Here is a 20143-nt window from a genome sequence, read left to right as displayed (position 1 = left end):
GGCCTAAGGCTCTGATTGGCCCAGACGCCTAAAGCCCCACCCATAGAAGGGGCTTTAAACAACCTGGGCCATAATACTTAATGTTACATTGACAGGCTTGATCCATGTTATAGTCTCAAGTTACCATCTTATCTAAGCACTTGCATATCATAACTTATTACATGTAAAATACACAGAGAAATAATAGCTGCTGGTAGCACCTAATTTGTGATAGCATTTGCTCTGGCTCTAGCAATGTTGATATAATTTTCCCCCAATTATTTTTGGGTTTCCTTCTCATCCTGACATCACCAAGATCCTGAAAGACTATTGGAATGCCCCAGAGGGGTTTGGAGCAGAGGTAACCGGTCTTTCACATGTGTGAATGTAAATGCGAGTTTCTGTGGTACACTGTAGACTTTGTTTAGGAAGAGTCCTTTATCTCCATTGAAATTATTGGGGTGTGTTATCTCTGTTACCTCTTACTCTTCTGGGCCACCAAAGGTCTTTTATCTCCAAAATGTTTGTCTCCTCAAATCTAATCATATGACCAGTTACCTTGGCATGAAGGGCTACAGCTGACTTTTCTGCATAGCTGTAGCCTTTTCTGCGTAGCTTGTGATGACTCTTGCAGCCTGTGTCCAGTTTCACCAATCTGATTAACTTCAATTGCACAGGATTTCGTACACTTCAGGGGTTTGGAGCAGAGGTAACCAGTTTTTTACATGTGTGAGTGTGGATGCAAGTTTCTGTGACGCATTGTAGGCTATTTTGATAATCTTCTTTAGCAGTTTTCCTATGTGATCTGTTACTCCTTGAACATATGGAAGCACTACCAGCTTTTGTTCTGTTAGTGTTATTCTCTAATGATTGGTGGTGGTTGATTCTACAAGTTGGGTCGTCCATAAGTTTTAGGGCTTGAGAAGTAACCCTTCTGGAGTAGCTATTAGCAAGAAATGTATCCTGGAGGGTGTCTTTCTTTCTGAAGATTGTCTGGGTTGCAAACTCTGAGTGCTCTTCTACATAGGACCCCTTTTTTGTGGCTGGGTGATGATGACCTCTGCATGTAGATTACAGTTGGTATAGGTGGGTTTTCTGTATACTGTGTGCCCCAGGTTTCCATCTGTCAGTTTCTGATCATTATGTCCAGAAAGGGAAGGCATCAGTTGGTCTCCAGTCTCCATGGTGAATTTTATGATGGGGTAGCTGCTATTCAGATGGTTTAGAAATTCACAGAGGTTTTCCCATCTGTGGGGTCAGATGACAAAAGTATCATCAACATTGCAGATCCATAGTTTGGGTTTGAGCTTGGCACTCTTCAATAGGGTAGATTCGAGAGACTCCATGAATATGTTGGCTACCACCAGGGAAAGGGGGGAGCCCATTGCTGGGCCTTCTGTTTGGCCATAGTACTGGTCCCCATACTGAGAGAAAATTGTCTTTAAACAGAAAGCTGCTAGGTTTGCCCAATCCAATGGTAGACCACATGTCTGTAACTTCTGGTTTATGACCTGGATTGCTTTGTCCTCTGGGATTTTGATAAAGAGTGAAACTGCGTTGAAACTGACCAGAATGTGTGTGTTACTTAGTTGCAGGTCAATGATCTTGATGAGATGGGCAGAGTCTCTAACATTCGAAACTGTCATTGGTTAAAGTCCTTAACTTTTGGGCTAGATAGCGTGCTAGAGGGTGGGTGGGAGAATGAACTGCACATACAATGGGTCGTAGAGGGACTCCTAATTTGTGGATCTTGGGTAGGCCATAGAATCTAGGAATCAGGTGGTTACTTTTCTTCAAGTGAGGTTTTAGCTCTGGCTCGATAGAAGTGGCATTGTTTATCCAGTTTATTTCTCTCTGAATTTTCTGGAGTGGGTTGCTGGGGAGCAGTGTGTATGTGTCCTCCGCTAAGAGGTCGGATTTTTTTGTGGTAATCTTTGGCGTCCATCACTACAGTTGTGTTCCCTTTGTCTGCAGGGAGAATCACCTATCAGCTGTATCCCTCCATGGCAGGGGAACTGGTCATACGATTAGATTTGAGAATATAAAAGTCCTGGAGAAAGAAGACCACTGGTGGCCAAGAAGAATCAGAGGCAATAGAGATAGCAAGTCACCCTAATAATTTAAATGGAGATAAAGGGTTTTCCATAAACAAAGCATGTCAACCACTCATCCAAAAGAAATTCAGAGCAAAAAGGACTGGGGCTGAGGACAAGCGCCTTCTCCCTCCATCTAAAATTTTCCATTCCCCCCCTTTTTTGTCTGTCAGAATTTTAAAAAATGTGACCACAGACTTCCCCACCAGAATTTAAAATTGGGTCCAATGGACATTCCCACCACATTTCAAATTTGTGACCAATGAACTTTCCTGCAAAAATTCATGACCAACCAGACCTCCTTGTTTTCAATCAGGTCAGCCAACCCATTATAAAGACAAACTGCAGACCTCACAGCATTCCCTGAAGAAAGCCACAGCAAGAGTCAAGTGCACAATACATTTTAGGTAGCCTCTTCAATAATTGAATAATTTGCTTGTCCGTCACATATTCAAATGCGTCCCAGCATCATACAATTTACCTCCAGTAAAAATGAATCTGTAATTCTATTTAATTTATCTTGAAAGTCATTTTTACTGAGATGTGGTAGAGGTTTCTACCACAGCTTGGAGTGCTAAATGTTCTGACGCATATAGAATTCCTATGAGCATTGGAACAGTGTTGGTGCATTTAGAAACCTCTACCACCACTTAGTAAAAGAGGGCCTCAATTAGAAACTTTTGGCTGAGCAATAGCTGGGGTTTGAAGAACCGCATCAGTACTTGTCAAAGAAAAATTGGATAAATCAGCCTCCTGAATTTCTGGTTCAAAATCCTCTTCCTTAAAATTCAGTATCGCTATCTTATCTGATTTAATTGTATGTCCCATGCATTAAACTGATCTTCACCTTTAATCTTTCTCCATGCTCTTTCTAATCTCCTACATGCTGTCTTCAGTTCATCTAATTCAGATGTAAGCCAAGGCTTTTGCTTTATGCTTAAATTTCCTTAAAGAAGCCAACTTTTCCAAAACTTGACCTGTAACTGATGTCCAAGAGTCTACTAATCCAACTAAGTTATCTTCATTCTCTAATCTGATATTTACTTCAAAAATAGCTCATCATCCAATTTAGCCCATCTTTCAACAATCTTCATACCAGTACTAATTTTTTTTTATTTTTGGACTTACATAACTGCAAATGAGTAAAATTGGTCACTGCCCAGGAAAAGGATCTCGGTGTCATCATTGATGATATGTTGAAATTCTTTGCTTGTTGTGTAGCAGCAGCGAAGAAAGCAAATAAAATATTAGGAATTGTCATGAAAGGAATGGAAAATAAAACAGAGAAAATAGTGTTTGTATTGCTTCATGGTGTAATTGCACCTTGAATATTGTGTGCAATACTGGTCACTGCATCTCAAAGAATGTATAGCTGAATTATAAAAGATATAGAGAAGGGCAACAAAAATAATAAAGGGGATGGGATGACTTCCCTATGAAGAAAGATGAAAGAGACTAGGGCTCCTTAGCTTGGAGAAGAGAGAGCTCAGAGGAGATATGATAGAGGTCTCAAATACTGAATAGAGTGGAGTGGGTAGACATGAATTGCTTGATTACTGTTTCCAAAAATACAAGGGCTAGGGGGCGTGCAATGAAGCTACTAAGTAGTAGATTTAAAACAAATTTTTATTTTTTCACACAACATGTAATTGAACTCTGGTATTTGTTGGCAGTGAGATTTTTAAAAGGTTACTTATTCCTAGGAAATCTGTTTTTCTCCTTGGGATCTTGCCAGGAACATGTGACCTGGATTAACCACTGTTGGAAACAGGATACTGGGCTTGATTGACTTTTGGTCTGTCCCAGGATGGCAATGCTTAACCCTGAAGTCCAAAGTTACACTTTCCAACAGGATTCCAGATATGAACTTGGCTTATTTTACCACACACATGTACATGTGTGTGCCTGTCTGAAAAATACTATTAAAAGGCTTTAAAGTTGGAGTGTCCATTGATCTGAACATGAAAGAACAACCTCATACCTCTTGACTCAAAACATGGTGGAAGCCTCTTCAACAATAACTGCCAGGAAAAGTGTCTGCTGCAGTTTTTGTCATGGTTTAGAAAAGAGCTTCCCAAAATGTGTCCTGGGACCCGGCATTAGGTGGGCTCTCCATAGCTGCTGCATTCTGCACCTTTAGGAGCTGACACAGTTTTTGGGCTACACTCATGGGGCTAGATTTTTTCACAACTTTAGCAACGATCACTGTTACCCACCTGATGCACAAAATGGTCCACCGTTTATTTTTCCCATCGATCATCCATTTTCTGATCTGGCCATGCAAAGTAGCTAAAACCCCATGCAAAATAGCCAAGCAATTGATGCACCTACATCACTTGGCTATTCCAAATGAGATTTTAGCAATCGTAAAAACTAATTTGTCTAGACCTGTCATGGTTTTTTTTTTTTTTTTTCAATGGCACAGATATTTTGCATGTTACACACACAAAATATCTAAAAAAAAAATGGAAAAAGTCTCCCACTGCAGATGACGGCCCTCCCCAATGACCCCTAACAAATGTGCCCCCCCCAGCCAGGCATCCCAGAGGCACTGTCCCCCCTACCTCCACCAAACCCCAAACAAATGGTAGGAGGGATTGCCCAATCCCTTCTGCCATACAGAACATCTCCTTGCAATGCCTCTCCCCGCACGCCAGGCCCCCGGACCACTGCCCTCCCTTGAGCCCTCCAAAAATGGCAGGAGGGATGCCCCCTCCCACTCCCGAATCTCTCTACTACATTTTTTAAACATTGGAAGCAGGAATCCCACTTTCAGGCTCCTGCTTTAGGCTCACCTGTCTAAATGCCTTCCTGGTGCATCATGTGATGCACAGGGAGGGGCCAAAAGCCCTGAATGGTTCAGATGCCTAAGGCCCCTCATAGAAACATGATGGCAGATAAAGGACAAATGGCAAATCTAGTCTGCCCATCCACAGTAACCATTATCTTGGCTCATTGATTGTTTTTCTTTTTTCCTATTATGGAAAGCTGCTTTCAACTATGTTGCTCATTATTCCTTACTGTCCTTAGAGAAAACGAAGTTTATCCCTTGCAGACAGTCAGTCATAGCCACTCTTCTCCTTTTGGAACTGGGCTGCTTCTAGAGCTAAAATGGTTGGAACGATCCCTTGTGGGGAGTCCTACTCATGTCCAGAAAAACTTTCTAGGCTTCTCCAGAACTCTCCAGATGCTCCACATCGTCACTGGACAGCTAAGTGTGGCTGATGTGTGATTTGTAGTTCCTCTGGGCCTGGATGCTTTTTTTATTTTGTACTGTGTTCCTCTGCTTCTTTGGGACATTATGAGAGCATGCAGAGAGTCTTGCTTTTCTGCCATTGTTTGGTGCTGCTTTTTCCTCAGATGATGCATGTAGTGGGTAGTATGTTACTTTTGCTGGGTGCTGCACACTGTCTTTACTTCTTTAACAACTTAGCTTTCTCTTGATTCAAGTTGTAAAAGATGGTAGTTGCAGAAGTGTAGTCATGCTTCAGTAGAGAGGTACTTGAATTCAGCTAAAAGTCCCACCGTATGATGGGTGAGAGTAATTAATTATTTTCATTCAAATGGTAATATAAGCTAGTAATAACCCATTTTTCTATGAGATCATGATGCTTTCATTTGAGCTCAGGATGAAATATTGTTCCATTTCTAACTCCTCCTTTCCTTGTAGTATATTGAGAAATTTAACTAGTAGTTAGGGGTCTTTAACAGGCAGAGGGGTTTCTCATGGTTTTATTTCTACAGCTTTTTGCCTTCTCCCTGCTCATGAGCATGATACTGGAAGAGAGATTTGTTTTACAAATTGGGTCAGGTTGACCCCAAAAAGAAATCTGTGCCCCCTATGGGAGGGGCCTTAGTTGCCTGGGAAGGAGGAAGACTTGCCATTTTGAAGAGGTGGGTCTTCCAGCGGGAGGGAGGGAGCTCCCCCCTCATGCCTGCCTTCTAAAAAGGGGAGTTTGGAGGGGGGAGTTGGCCCACTAGACCCGAGTAGTGGAGCGCTATGGAAGACTGCCGCGGGGGGGCACGTTGGTCCATTAGACCACCAGGCTTGAGTGGTGGGGTGCTGTGGGAAACAGTTGGGGGTATAGGCACAGCTCTTGTGTGTGTGTTCCATGCACACACAACAGCTGCACCCATTTAAAAAAGCAACCCCTGCTCTCCCTGCTTGCCAGTTCAGGAAGTGAGAGCAGGGGCTGCCTTTTTGTTGACAGGCAGGAGGAGGAGGAGCTGTACTTAGCTCCTCCTCTTCCTTTACCAGTGATTTTCCACACACATAACATGCATATAATTTTCATGCTCCTGTGCTGAAAATAGCCAGTAAAACAAAAATCGCTCCTACTTACAGTAGTTTTTGGTTTTTTTACTGTGGTGTTGCATCTTAGAGAATCTGGCCCTCAGGTAGAGCAGGATAAGAGGGCCACAGGCAATTCCTGAAACTGGTTAACTTCTGCTCGTGCCTCACTCCTTCCTCATCTGCAATATTGTCACTCTGCAGCACCAAAAAGAAAAGCCAGAATTTGACTTGCAACATGTTTTGTTGATTGCCTCTCTTCACTTTACTTCATAATTTGGATATGAAAAGGCTGTTTTCTTTTCCTGCAAGCACACATGGTCTTTGGGTCTACTTATGACATCTCTTCTCCACTAATAGAAACATAGAACTAGACGGCAGATAAGGGCCACGGCCCATCTAATCTGCCCACCCCAATGACCCTCCCCTACCTTTCTCTCTCTTTTTTTTTTTTTTTTTTTTATCCTGGGCCTTGCTCTGTCTGCTTGAAGGAGCATGTAGTAAACAGATAGTGTTGTTGTTTTCTCAGTTCTTAAGCCCCTAAGAGAATGAAGAACCCGAGTGGAGAGCACTTCCTTCTCCAGTTCATTCCCATATTAGAAATGACAATAAACAGTTCCAGCACAAATGCTACTGAAGATGTAAATGCTATCGTCCATTCTGTTCTGCACTTTTTCAACTACCGTACACTTCATGGGGATGGTGGGTGTTCTATTGTATGAGAACTTGGTTTGTGAGCAGACAAGAGCAGTATACTGTACTGTGACCCAGTGTTGGTCAAGGTTGTTTTACCTAGGACTGGCAAGTAAATACTACCCTTGGTCAGCATTGCTTTCTCATGCCTCTCTCAGACCGGTTCATGGAGCAGTGCCAGGCAAACTTCTGTTTTCCTCTTAACCAGGAAGTTCAAGAATGGACCTGAATACAACAGAATCCCAGATTAACAATGAATGCAACCCTTGCTCTGTAATTGAGAACTCAGACACCAGGATCAGTAAAATGAGAAACTCTCAGCTTCTGATTACAAAGTGTGAGAGGACACATTCCTCACTTTTCGCAGTTCATACAATGGAATGAATTCTCCAAAATATCTTCACATTGCACCATCTTCAAGGACTGTCAGAAACATGGTAGTGAAGCTAGAGTTTAGATAGGTTTGGATAGATTCCTAGAAGAAAAAGGGATTGAAGGGTATAGATAGGTATAGACCACTACTCAGGCAATGGGCCTGATGGGCCGCCAGGATGGACCTATGGTCTGCCTCAGCGGAGGCAACTTCTTATGTTCTTATGTTACTAATTGCTGCTTTATCAAAAGCAAAGGGAAGGCCCATGTCTGAATCAGCAGCCTGGTTCTCTGTATTATCCTCTGTGAGAGAGAACAAATCAAAGCCAACTATAGCTATTAAAGTAAAATAAGCTTATTTTTAGGTAATATAGCAATCATCAAAGAGATGAATGTATGAAAATAATTCCTCTTATTGTATTTGACACTTCTCTCTGCAATTATGCACTTGTAATGGGATTTGATATACCACTTTTCTGCCGTAAACCAAATCAATTTACATTTATTAGATGTGGGTACTTTCTCTGTACCTGGGGCATCTTTGCAAATAAGTCTATAGTGAAGTCTGATTGATTTATTGAAGCAGAATCAGTTAGTTAGCTACCCTGCATACCTCTCACTTCTCCTGTCACTGATACCTCGATAGCATTAATGGTAAAAGATGATGCAGGCTTTTCCAGCCAGAGGCACTGTCTGTATGATATGTACTTCAGAGAACACCAAAACCCTGAACATTACAGTGGCTCATATTTGAGTGGCCTGCGGGAGAATCCGCTGCTTTATATGAGCTGTCACTAGTCTGTTTACCTTTGTTTTGCATTATACATTTGGAAAGGGGCATAGCACCCAAATACAACAGAATTCTAAATGTAGCATAAAGAGATTAAAGTGAAAAGACAAACCCTGGGTTTCCTTTCAGGTCCTGAAGCCACAGGGCTCCTGTTTTGCAAAAGGGCAAATTAGAAATCTGAATTCTTGTGCAAACAGCTTAGGATTCCTTACAGATGGCTTGTGCACCCCAGCTCACGAGTTGCTTGCAGAAGACATTAATCATTTTTTTCTCTCCATCTCCTTATCTCTCTGAGCAATACTCCCTCTCCTCAGTTTTAACTCTGCAAGCGAGTTGAGATGTCTCTTCATCAGCTCTCCACTAGATTATTTTAATTTTTTGGTTTTGAATCCAATCTTTTCAAGACTTCCATGTGCTAAGAGGTTCCCCAGTAGTCCTAGGACATCAGTCTTGAAGAAGCATTGGATGTCTGAGTCTGCATCCAGGAGGGCCACACTTTTAAAAAGAGCACCTGCCTGGCTGGCCTGCATTAACTCTTGAGAGCTCAGGATTAGATCCGCTGGGAGCGATGCTAACCCCTGTGGAGTCAGGCGCTTGAGCGCAGGCTGATTGAAACCCTCAGCTCAGTGTGTGGTGGCAGCTAAGAAAGCAAATATAAAGTTAGGAATTATCAGGAAAGGAATGGAAAACAAATATGAAAATGTTATAATGCCCTTGTATCACGCTATGGTATGGCCATATCTAAAAAAAGATATAGTGGAATTAGAAAAGATACAAAGAAGGATGATAAAAATGATAAAAGGGATGGAACAACTTCCCTATGAGGAAATGCTAAAGCAGCTGGGGCTCTTCAACTTGGAGAAGAGACAGCTCGGGAGATATGATAGAGGTGTATAAAATACTGAGTGAAGTGGGTAGATGTGAATCACTTGTTCACTCTTTCCAAAAATACTAGGACTAGGGGGCACACGATGAAGCTATTAAGTAGTAAATTTAAAATAAACCAAATATTTCTTTACTCAATGTGTAATTAAATTCTGGGATTCATTGCCAGAGAATATGGTGAAATCAGCATAGCAGGGGTTAAAGGTTTGGCTTATTTCCTTAAAAAAGAAGTCCATAGGCAATTATTGAGATGGCTTGGGGAAATCCACTGCTTGTTCCTAGAATAAGCAGCATAACATCTGTTTTAGTACTTGGGATCTAGCTAGGTACTTGGGACCTGGGTTGACCACTACTGAAAACAGGATACTGAGCTTGATGGACCTTTGGTCTGTTCCAGTGTGGCAATTCTTATGTTGTAATGATTGACCCCACGACTGGCTGGAAGGTTTGGCAGAGGTCAGCTGTATCGATTTCCCTCCCCCTCCCCAAAGAATTGTGTGGGAGCATGAGGGGTTGAGGGTTTCAGGTTTTTGGAATCTAAACTAAACCTTAAGTTTATATACCGCATCTTCTCTATAAAAATAGAGCTCGACACAATTTACAGAAACTTAATACAAGAGGAAAGGAAACGATCACAATTTTGAAAAAAGCCAAGTTTTCAGATGTTTACGGAATAACTGGAGAGAGCCCAGATCACGCAACTGGACAGGAAAATTATTCCAGAGCTCAGTAATTTTGAAAAGAGACTTCCCTAGTTTTCCAGCATTGATGACGCCTTTCAACGTAGGAAAAGATAATTTTTTTTTTGAGTAGGTCTGGTAATCTCAGATCTTGTAGAATTCCAAAATAAAGAAAGTAAGGAAAAATGCCAATCTTAAATGCACATTTGAAATAGACTATAAATAATTGGAAGCCAGTGAAGTTTTTGCAAAAGCAGAGAAACATGATCCAATTTACCTTTTGCAAAGATCAGCCTAGTCGCAGTATTCTGGATCAACTGAAGTCTTTGAAGGTTTTTCTTAGTCGGGCTTAAGAAGACCGCATTACAATAATCCAACCTCAAAAGAATAATTGATTGTACAAGAACAGAAAAATGTTGTTGATGGAAGCAGGATCTCACTTTCCTCAACATATGGAGACTGAAAAAGCATTTTTTCACCAGAGAATTAAGATGGTCATTGAAAGAAAGTGTTGAGTCTAAAATGACACCAAGGACTTTACTTGAGAATTCAATCGGTAGTGAAAATCCTGAAGGCAGTAAAATAAACAAAGGTAGCTGATCTAATTTTGGGCCTAGCCAGAGTAGTTTTGTTTTAGACTCGTTCAACTTAATTTTTTTTTTTTAATTTATCATTTTATTTATACAAATGCATATACATTGCTTGTATAAGAAATAAAGAGAGAACTTCTACAAGTTTTAAAGGAAAAAGTATGTCTGGATAAATATCCATTTCATATTTAAACAAAATTCACTCTTAATCAGTCCACAATCTAAAGGAGAAACAATTCACATTTATGAGAGATTTTAAAGGTATAATATCAATATCCATAATTGTGGAGTTACATCTTCTTCTTACTTTACTTTGGGGGTAGTCCTACATTGCCTTCAGAGATATTGAAATTGTTATTCCCTTTCCTTCGAGAAAAAATTGTAATTGTGAGGGTTCAAAAAATATATATGAATGTTGATCCAAAAGGATCTTACATTTGCAAGGATATCTCAATTGATATTTAGCCCCCAATTATATTACAAACTGTTTCAATTCGAGGAATCTCTTCCGTCTAGTTTGAGTTGCTTTTGAGACGTCTGGAAACATGCTGATCTTACTATCCAGAAAGGTCACTTCTTTCAACCTGAAAAACAGTCTAAGAAGTGCCTCTTTGTCTTGTTGAAAGACAAACGCCACCACAAGAGTAGAACGTTCAACTTAATTTGTACAGTAAGGGCACATGACTGGAGTTTCGTTATACATTCTATTATATTACCAATGAGGTTGGTGAGGTTCGAATCTATTTCAAGAAGAAAAGAGATGTCATCTGCATACGTATACAGTGTTTCAAAGGGAGAAAGATGGAAAAGCTTCAGAGTGGTCATGTAAATGTTGAAGAGAATAGAGACAAAAGTAATCCTTGCGGAACTCTGCATAATGGTTTTCAAGAAGATGACATAGTGCTATTCATATTAACAGTGTATGAGCGAGATTATAAGAATTTCAAGAACCAGTCTAGGGCTATAGAGTTGATTGGTGAATCAAAATATCATGGTGAACAACGTCAAAGGCCGCAGATAAATCAAATTGAAGCAAAATTGCAAACTTGTTACACGAATGAAGTTGCTGGAACTTTGAAATTAGTGAGACTAGTAAAGATTCAGTACTAAAATTAGGTCTAAATCCAAATTGGCAAGGTAAAAGAATGGAGAATCTCTCCAAATATGAAGAAAGCTGAGCTGATATAATAGACTCTAACATTTTAGTCATTAGAGGAATATTTGCTGATTAAAAAGCAGCCCAAAGAGACAAGCTCCTGGAGTCACCCTTACTTGTTTGAGGCAGAAATTCCTTCTCCATTTTCAGCTGCAGTGAGAAGCTGATGAAGGCACAGCACATGGCAGGTCTGTAAGTACAATTCAGTACTCTCTATTAGAGAATGACACGGTGAGCAAGTTTGAGATCCAAGGCAGAAAGCACAGGTAGAGCTTCTAAACCATTATTTGGCGTCGCCAGCAAAGGGCTTTTGTGCAAATGCGTCCAATTCAGTCTTTGCTCAGAGGAGTTTTCCTTCTCAAAGCAAGGCCTTGTGGCAGCCATTAGAGCTGCCGGAACCAGAGACCCAGTCATAAGAGGACTGGGATAGTTTGGGAGTCAGATAGGATTCTGCTACTTTCCCAGCATGCATCATCCATGGAGAATTCAGGATCTCGGTTTAAAGCAGGCAGCCAGGGGTTGATGGTAGCTCTAGACCAGGTGATGATCTGACAATGTGTAGGCCATTAAAACCTGCAGATCTGATGATTATAGTTTCTCTGCAGAAGTTGGATCTAGATTACCTGCAAGCTTCTGCTACCCAGCTCTTGCCACAAAGCACTAAGTCACAGTTCACGTGCTTTCCTTCTTACTCAAAGATTACCAGGATGAAAACAGAGCATTGTGATTCGCCAGAGGGTCCTCTGTCGGAGGCCAGTGTGATGATGAAATTGTATCCCATAGCTTCTGATTTACAGTAATATTTACCCTGCCTAAGGTGGATTCTCTGGTGGAACAAGTTACTAAGAATTTCTCTGCCTAGTGAAGGGGGAGTGGTTCTGAAGGATATTCAGGATCTCAGAGTTGGCTTTGTCCTCCAAAGGCAGTTTGAAGCATTAGCTTTAAGCCTTAAAGTTGCAGTTGCGGCTTCCTTTTGTGGTGCAGACCTATCATAAGATGCTTTGCCAGAACCCGGCGGTAGAGTGGGGGTGGGGAACCCTCCTATGGTGTTGACCAGGGTGGACTGTGGGCGGATGCTATTTACATCATGCTAAGAGTCATGAGTACAAGTGTTAGCTTATATGATTTCTGCCTATAGAATGCTCTGGATCAGGTAGTGGGCGGGAGATTCAGTGTCTGCCATCTTGAGCAAACTTCCTTTCAGTGGTCAGATGCTTTTTGAAAGAGGACTGGACAACTTAATGACCAGCATCCTAAGTCCTTGATGTACAGTAAACCACAAGGCTCCAGGAGTTCCAGTCATAGTTCCAGGAGAGCCTCTGCAGCCAGCTCTCACTCAACAGCAAATACTAAGAAGTCCCAATGACGCCAAGTTGACCTCCGGGATCTCACGCATAAGAGGGAGACTCTAGGAGTTCTTGGGAGACTTGGGCACAGATTTCTTTAGACTAATGGATATTGGACATCATTCAAGAGGTATTCAAACTCAAATTTTGTCAGCCCCTCAGGGACATTTTTCTGGATTCTCCGGCAGGAAGACTGGAGAAAGCAATCAAGGTCAGCATGACTACAATGGCTGTTACAAATTGGGGCCATAGAGCCAGTACCAGATAAAGACTCAGGCTCAGGCAGATAGTTTCAATTCTTCCTTGTACCCAGGAAAGACTCAGAAGTCTGGGGACCAATTCTTGACAGTGTTGAAGGTTCACAGATTCTAGATCGAAACAGTGAAATCAGTCATCGCCTCAGTAGCTCCGAGTGAATTTTTAGCCTTCCTGGACTTGACAGAGGCTTAGGTTTGGCAGCTGCACCTCACACCTTCACCCAGGTAATGGTGGTGACAGCAGCACGTCTATGCAAAGCAGGTATCCAAGTTCATCTGTACTTAGATGATTAGCTGATCAAAGTGCCGCACGCAATGGAATGTCACAGGGTAGTGTCTCAGGTAGTCCAGGTCTTGCAGGATCTGGAGTAGATTATAAATGTCTAAAAGAGCTACTTGGAGCTAACTCAAAATCTGGAGTATCTGGGGGTTCGATTTAACACAGTAGAGAGATGAGTTTTTCTTCCAGTGTCATACAAACTGAAGATCAGAAGCCAGATCTTAGAAATCTAGGCAAAGCAGACTCTTATGGCATGGCATTACCTGCAGGTACTAAGTTCCGTGGTAGTGACTAGAGGTGATTTCGGGGACAAGACACAACCTGCGTTCCCTAAGGAGTACACTGCTAGCGCATTGCTTGCCTCAAAAGATCTCTTTCCAGTCAGCCTGGACAACAAAGGCACATCGGAGTCTACAGTGGTGGCTCTGTCTCCACATAGTCTTGGGTGATCCTGATGACAGAGACCAGTCTTTATGCCTGGGGGATTATTGCAAGGGTCATCCCATAAAGGGCATTGGTCACTCTCACAGGGGACATGGTCCATCAACACACTGAAGTTGAACCATTCAGTTGGCTCTGTGGTTCTTCCAGGCAAGGCTGCAATGTAAGGCAGTTAGGGTCTTCTCCAACAATGCCACAGCCATGGCATATGTCAGCAGCCAACAGGTAACAAAGTGCTCCACTGAAGGTGGAGGTTCAGTTACTGTTTCACAGGCCCATCTACAGGCCATCCAGCAGCTCATGTAGTGGGAGTGGACATTGTCCAAGCTGATTATCTCAGCTGCTGAACTCTGGATCAGGGGGAATGGTCTCTGTCCCAGAGATAGTTCAACTGCATTGTGAAATGCTGGGAGTGACCAACTTTCAAGCTCATGGCTTCCACAGACAACTGGAAAGCCCTTCGCTTCTTCAGTCAAAGATCCAAGCCAGGAAGTGATAGCATAAACTCTAATATAACCATGACCAGTGACAGGGCTATTATATGTGTTCCCTCCATGGCTGATAGGCAGAATACTTCATAGGATAGCGGCCTGGTAATCCTTGTAGCCCCAGATTGTATACGTCGCCCTTGGTACATGGACTTAATCTAGTTGCAGCGGGACAGTTGTCTCGGACTACCACTGCACCAGGATCTTCTGTCCCAGGGGCCTATAGTCCTAGTCCTAAAACCCACCTTCTTGAGATAGCCTTCAACTCATAACCTTATTCCCTTCTGCTCACCACTCTAGCCAACAGTTTAACTATCCCCTCTAACTGACCTCGGTACCAGGAAAGATGATAGAACCGCTTCATTGATCACCTTGACGGACACAATCTGATGAGGACCAGTCAGCACGGCTTCAGCAAAGGAAGATCTTGCTTGATAAATTTACTGTACTTCTTCGAGGGAGTAAACAGGCAGATAGGCAAGGGTGACCCAGTCGACATTGTATATCTGGATTTTCAGAAGGCGTTCAACAAGGTCCCGCATGGACGACTGCTTTGAAAAATTGCGAGCCATGGAATCAAGGGTGAAATATGTGGATTAAAAACTGGTTGGCGGATAGGAAACAGAGAGTAGGGGTAAATGTACAATACTCGGACTGGAAAAGTGTCACAAGTGGAGTGCCACAGTTTGGTGCTTGGGCCCATGCTCTTCAACATATTTATAAACAACCTGGAAATTGGTATGACGAGCGAGGTGATTAAATTTGCAGATGATACAAAGTTATTCAGAGTAGTGAAGACACAGAAGGATTGTAAAGACCTGCAATGTGACATAAACACGCTCGAGAAATGGGCCACGACATGGCAAATGAGGCTTAACGTGGATAAGTGTAAGGTGATGCATGTCGGTAAAAAAATCTTATACACGAATACAGGATATACGGTGCAATATTCAGAGAGACCCACAGGAAAGATATTGGGAGTACTGGTAGACAAGTCAATGAATCTGTCTGCGCAATGTGCGGTGGTGGTGAAAAGGGCAAACAGAATGCTAGTAATGATTAAGAAGGGGATCACAAACAGATCGGATAAGGTTATCATGCTGTTGTACCGGGCCATGGTATGCCCTTACCTGGAATACTGCGTCCAGCACTGGTCGCCGTACATGAAGAAGGACATAGTACTACTTGAATGGGTCCAGAGAAGAGCGACTAAAATGGTTAAGGGGCTAGAGGAGTTGCTGTACAGTGAGAGATTAGAGAAACTGAGCCTCTTCTCCCTTGAAAGGAAGAGGCTGAGAGGGGACATGATCAAAACATTCAAGATAATGAAGGGAATAGACTTAGTAGATAAAGACAGGGTGTTCACCCTCTCCAAGGTAGAGAGAACGAGAGGGCACTCTAAAGTTAAAATGGATAGATTCCGTACAAACGTAAGGAAGTTCTTCTTCACCCAGAGAGTGGTAGAAATCTGGAATGCTCTTCCGGAGGCTGTTATAGGGGAAAACACCCTCCAGGGATTCAAAACAAAGTTAGACAAGTTCCTGCTGAATCAGAACGTACGCAGTTAAGGCCAGACTCAATTAGGGCACTAGGCTTTGACCTAAGAGCTGCCGTGGGAGTGGACTGCTGGGCACGATGGACCACTTGTCTGACCCAGCAGCAGCAATTTTTATGTTCTTAATCCCTACCCTGGCATCCTGTTTGTTTAGATTGTATGTTCATTCGAGCAGGGACTGTCTCCTTTGTGACTGTACAGCACTGCATACGTCTGGTAGCACTCTAGAAATAATTAATAATAGTAGAGAATCCAGTTCACTTTGGGCTCACAGCATGGCTGTTGAGCATGAACAGAGTCATTCAAAATTCAGCAGTTCGACTGATCTTTAGGCTGAAGAAATGGGAACATTTAAGCCCCTACTATCAAAGACTCCATTGGCTGCCCCTTGAGGCGCGAATCCTGTTCTCTTGTCTGTGTTATAAATCAATATTTGGTCTGGCCCCCACTTACTTGGTTTCCCACTTCAATCTGGCAAGTTATCTTAGGCCCACACGAAGAATACATCTGTTCACCTATCCGACAATAAAAGCCTGCCATTACAAAAGATTCTTGGACAGAGCTCTTGCCTTCCAGGCAGGCGAATGGAACGATTGGCTTAGTAACATCTTCACACTCTCATCATCCTACTTCAATTTTAGAAAACTGGTAAAAACAAGTTGTAAACCACGAATCCACACTGCTATGCTTATTCAAATAGTGACTCTAAGAACTATATAGCTTTCAAATTCTTTCATTATGTAAGATTGTATTGCTGACTTTGATTGTAACCTCTTCGCTGATTGTCCAGCGCTTCTTACTGTAAACCGCCTCGAACTTCTATGGCGTTGGCGGTATATAAGAATAAAATTATTATTATTATTATTATATGGTTATCACTATTCTACAATAAAAAAAACTGTGACTGTAGCGGCCTATGCCAAAGTGTGGAAACTCTCTCTACATTGGTGTAAGGAGAGGCAGTTAGGCCCCTTTACAGTATCCCATTTCTGAGGTCCTGTCATTCCTACAGGAAGATTTGGAAGAGGGCCTGATGCATCTTTAAAGGTGCAAATAGCCGGTCTTTTGTGTTCAGAGCTTGAGTGGACAGAAAGTCTTTGACCCATCATCCAAATGTTTCCAGATTCTCGAAGGGAGCTATCAGGCTCCACCCTCTAGTATAACAGCCAGTCCCTACATGGAATCTCAACATTATGTTACGGGCCCTCGCTAAAGTGCCATATGAGCCGCTGTCTAAGGCATTTCTTATGGAACTTAACCGTGAAGACTGTTTTCATGGTCGTAATCACTTCAGCTAGAAGGGTGTCTGAACTACAGGCATTATCTTGCAAAGAGCCTGTCCTCTGATTCACAGAGGCAGGGGTGTTCTTGTGCACCGTCCTTTCCTTTCTGCCGAAGGTGATTTTGGTGTTCTATGTCATTCAGGAAGTGAGGCTTCCCGGTTTTCAGCCCATGGGCAAGAAGAAACGAGACGAAGTATCGAAGTTGCTTGATATCAGCAGAGTGCTTCTTTGTTATCTTGAGGGATAAACGAGTTCCACTTGTTGGATCACATCTTTGTCTAGGCCACAGGTGTCAAAGTCCCTCCTCAAGGGCTGCAATCCAGTCGGGTTTTCAGGATTGCCCCAATGAATATGCATGAGATATATTTGCATGCACTGCTTTCATTGTATGCTAATAGATCTCATGCATATTCATTGGGGAAATCCTGATAACCTGACTGGATTGCAGCCCTCAAGGAGGGACTTTGACACCCCTGGTCTAGGCCAAAGACCTGCCTCTAGAAGAGCTTCTATTTCCCGATGGATCCACATAGCTATTTCCTCTGCGTACATTGGATGGGGCAAGCAGTCTCCTGTTGCCATGAAAGCTCACTGTATCAGAAGTGTGGCTTCCTCCTGGGCAAAATCCAAGGCAGTGCCACCTGATGTAATTTGTAGGGCAGCCACATGGCCTACTCTCTATACCTTTACAAATTTTTTGAGTGGACGTGATGGCACAAACAGACAGGGCTTTTGGGTCCTCTATGTGGGTTGTATGCTCATCTGTCCCACCCTAGACTCAAGGGACTGCTCTGGTATGTCCCATCCATAAGGAATCGAATGCTGTTTGCACAGGAAGGAAGGATTAGGTTCTCGCCTTGATAATCCTCTTTCCTGTAAAACAGCATATGGTTCCTTACACCCCGCCCTGTAAGATGTCTGATATGACTGCGTTGGCTTTTAGGCTAGGAAGAGTATCCAGTGTCTTGGCTCAAGGCAACCAGTGAAGAGAAGCAGTCCTTTGAATGCCAGCATATTTGTGCCAAAATTGATATCAGTACATTTTGTTTGCTAAGGGCTATACAAGTGTTAGTGCCAGTTGCACACAGGTTTCGTTCTCTACTGTTATTTGTTGCCCTGTTGGATGGTTGTTTTATTAACTCTTGTTTACTGTTACAGAGCAGATCGAACATACTTGGATTAGGGAGTTCCCCGAGTCCCCACTTTGTTTACTTTTTCTCTCCTTAGGGTTCTCACTTGTTTTAGTATGTACTGAGGAGAGGGGGCATTGCCCAGAGAAATAAGGGGGAGGAGAGAAGAAAATGATTGATGTCTTGCAAGCAACTTGCGAGTTGGGGTGCACAACCCATCCATAAAGAATCGTATGCTGTTCTACAGGAAAGAGGATTATCGAGGTAAAAACCTAATCCTTCTGTGTGATGGGCTGACAGAGTTTATAGTTTGAAAATATCCCATGCTAAACAGTGATTGATGGTTCGAATCAGTTCCATAGGGATAGGAATCTAACAATAATGCTAAATGCAGACAATCCTCGAGGTTTAGAGCCACACTTGTTGAGTGTAAAAGTAAGGATGATCCTGGGACCAATATTCTTAGCTCCTAAATGCATAAACTGCTGGCAAAAGGGATCCAGGAATGAAAACATCAGCCCTTACTCATGATAGTTTCCCTACAAACTGTTCCTTATTTCCTGGGTTTCTCTGGAAGCTTAAGGCCACTTGATGGCTGGGATTGTTGATATTTAAGGCATACTGAATCTCGCATTCAATTAAATAGCCCACAGTGACAAGGGTTGAGTGGAGGCTTTGCAGGAAAGCTTTGTTGCCTGAATGTGTGGGAGCAGACTTTAATTTGTGTCTACTTTGCAGGCTCTGAAAAGGAAACCCGACTTGTTTTTGTGTAGTAGTTTGGACGTCAAAGCTGTCTTTCAGTGTGGTGAGTATAATGGGGCACAGCTGCAGGAACACTGCGACATGACTTTATTCAAGTATGGGAGTACAGCTAGGCTTCTTTCCCTCCTCTGGTAAAAACAGACCTATTTGCAGATCTCGGACGTGTCCCTTTGTGCTTTTTCTCCCATAGAGAATGGAGAATTCCATTAAAATAGGGTATGAGGCCAGCCAAATTACTAGGAACTGTTGCCCATAAAGAAGCTTATACAAACGTCTAGATTAAAGTTCTGATATACATATGATGCCATGGCTCAAGGAAGGATTCGGTGGTTAAGCCCTGAACTTTCTTGCACTGGTGGTCTATTGTGTCTGTCTGGCTCAGAGGTAAAATGTTTGGAAGGTTAGAGCATATCCTCTAGTGAGATTTTTCAGGAAGCGCATTTAAGGTCCCTTTTATAAAGCTGTGGTAGTAAGTTCTGGTGCAGCAAATGGCAATGCAGCTCACTTGTTACTGTGGCTTTGTAAAGGGGGCCCTAAATTAAGGTTCCCATTTTTATATTTCTCTACTCCAGGTGTCATCTCTCTGAAGTTTCCAGAAGCACCAACAGTCAAGGCCTCATGTGGGTTTTTTGTGAGTACTAAATTTGCTTTTCCATATCATCTCTTTCTCCATTGTCCTTGCACAAATCCTATTATTCAGGGATACGTGTCTCCTAAACCTAACCTCACCTAGAGCTTAATAACACAGTGTCCTAAGTAAGACTGTTACAAAGGGACAAATGGACAAATTTGGAGCACCATCTTACTCTTCGGAATCTGGAAGCACATGGACCCTGAAGGAAAGGAATGCCATTTTTGTCCAATTACCACTTTGATTCCAGAGAAACAGTGCTTACCCCATTGAGAGCCTAATGATACATCTATCCCAGGGATTGCAGTACCTAGTTCTCCGTTGGGTCCAAGAATGCATTAATGTATAGCAACTCCAACAAAAGCCAAATAACATTTTGCGATCTAATGAAATGCACTTATTTCAGAATTAAGACCCACAGCCTCTCCATCAAAATTTAAA

General features: G+C 42.5%; 1 protein-coding gene across 2 annotated transcripts in view; it reads left to right on the top strand.

Annotated features, from left to right (window-relative positions):
• IPO13 (importin 13) overlaps positions 1–20143 on the top strand; it is a 237151-nt gene that overhangs the window by 193585 nt on the left and 23423 nt on the right. For both annotated transcript variants that reach the window (XR_004536602.1, XM_033916137.1), the window contains 2 exons: positions 19048–19114; positions 19644–19702. Coding sequence is in view for 1 of the 2 variants with exons in the window: in XM_033916137.1 (XP_033772028.1) it covers positions 19048–19114; positions 19644–19702 (126 nt within the window). In the remaining variant the exon portion in view is untranslated. The remainder of the gene's footprint in view (positions 1–19047; positions 19115–19643; positions 19703–20143) is intronic.

Source organism: Geotrypetes seraphini, chromosome 12 (assembly GCF_902459505.1).
Source record: "Geotrypetes seraphini chromosome 12, aGeoSer1.1, whole genome shotgun sequence".
Taxonomy (NCBI): Eukaryota; Metazoa; Chordata; class Amphibia; order Gymnophiona; family Dermophiidae; genus Geotrypetes; species Geotrypetes seraphini.
This window is presented reverse-complemented; position numbering and strand designations above follow the sequence as displayed.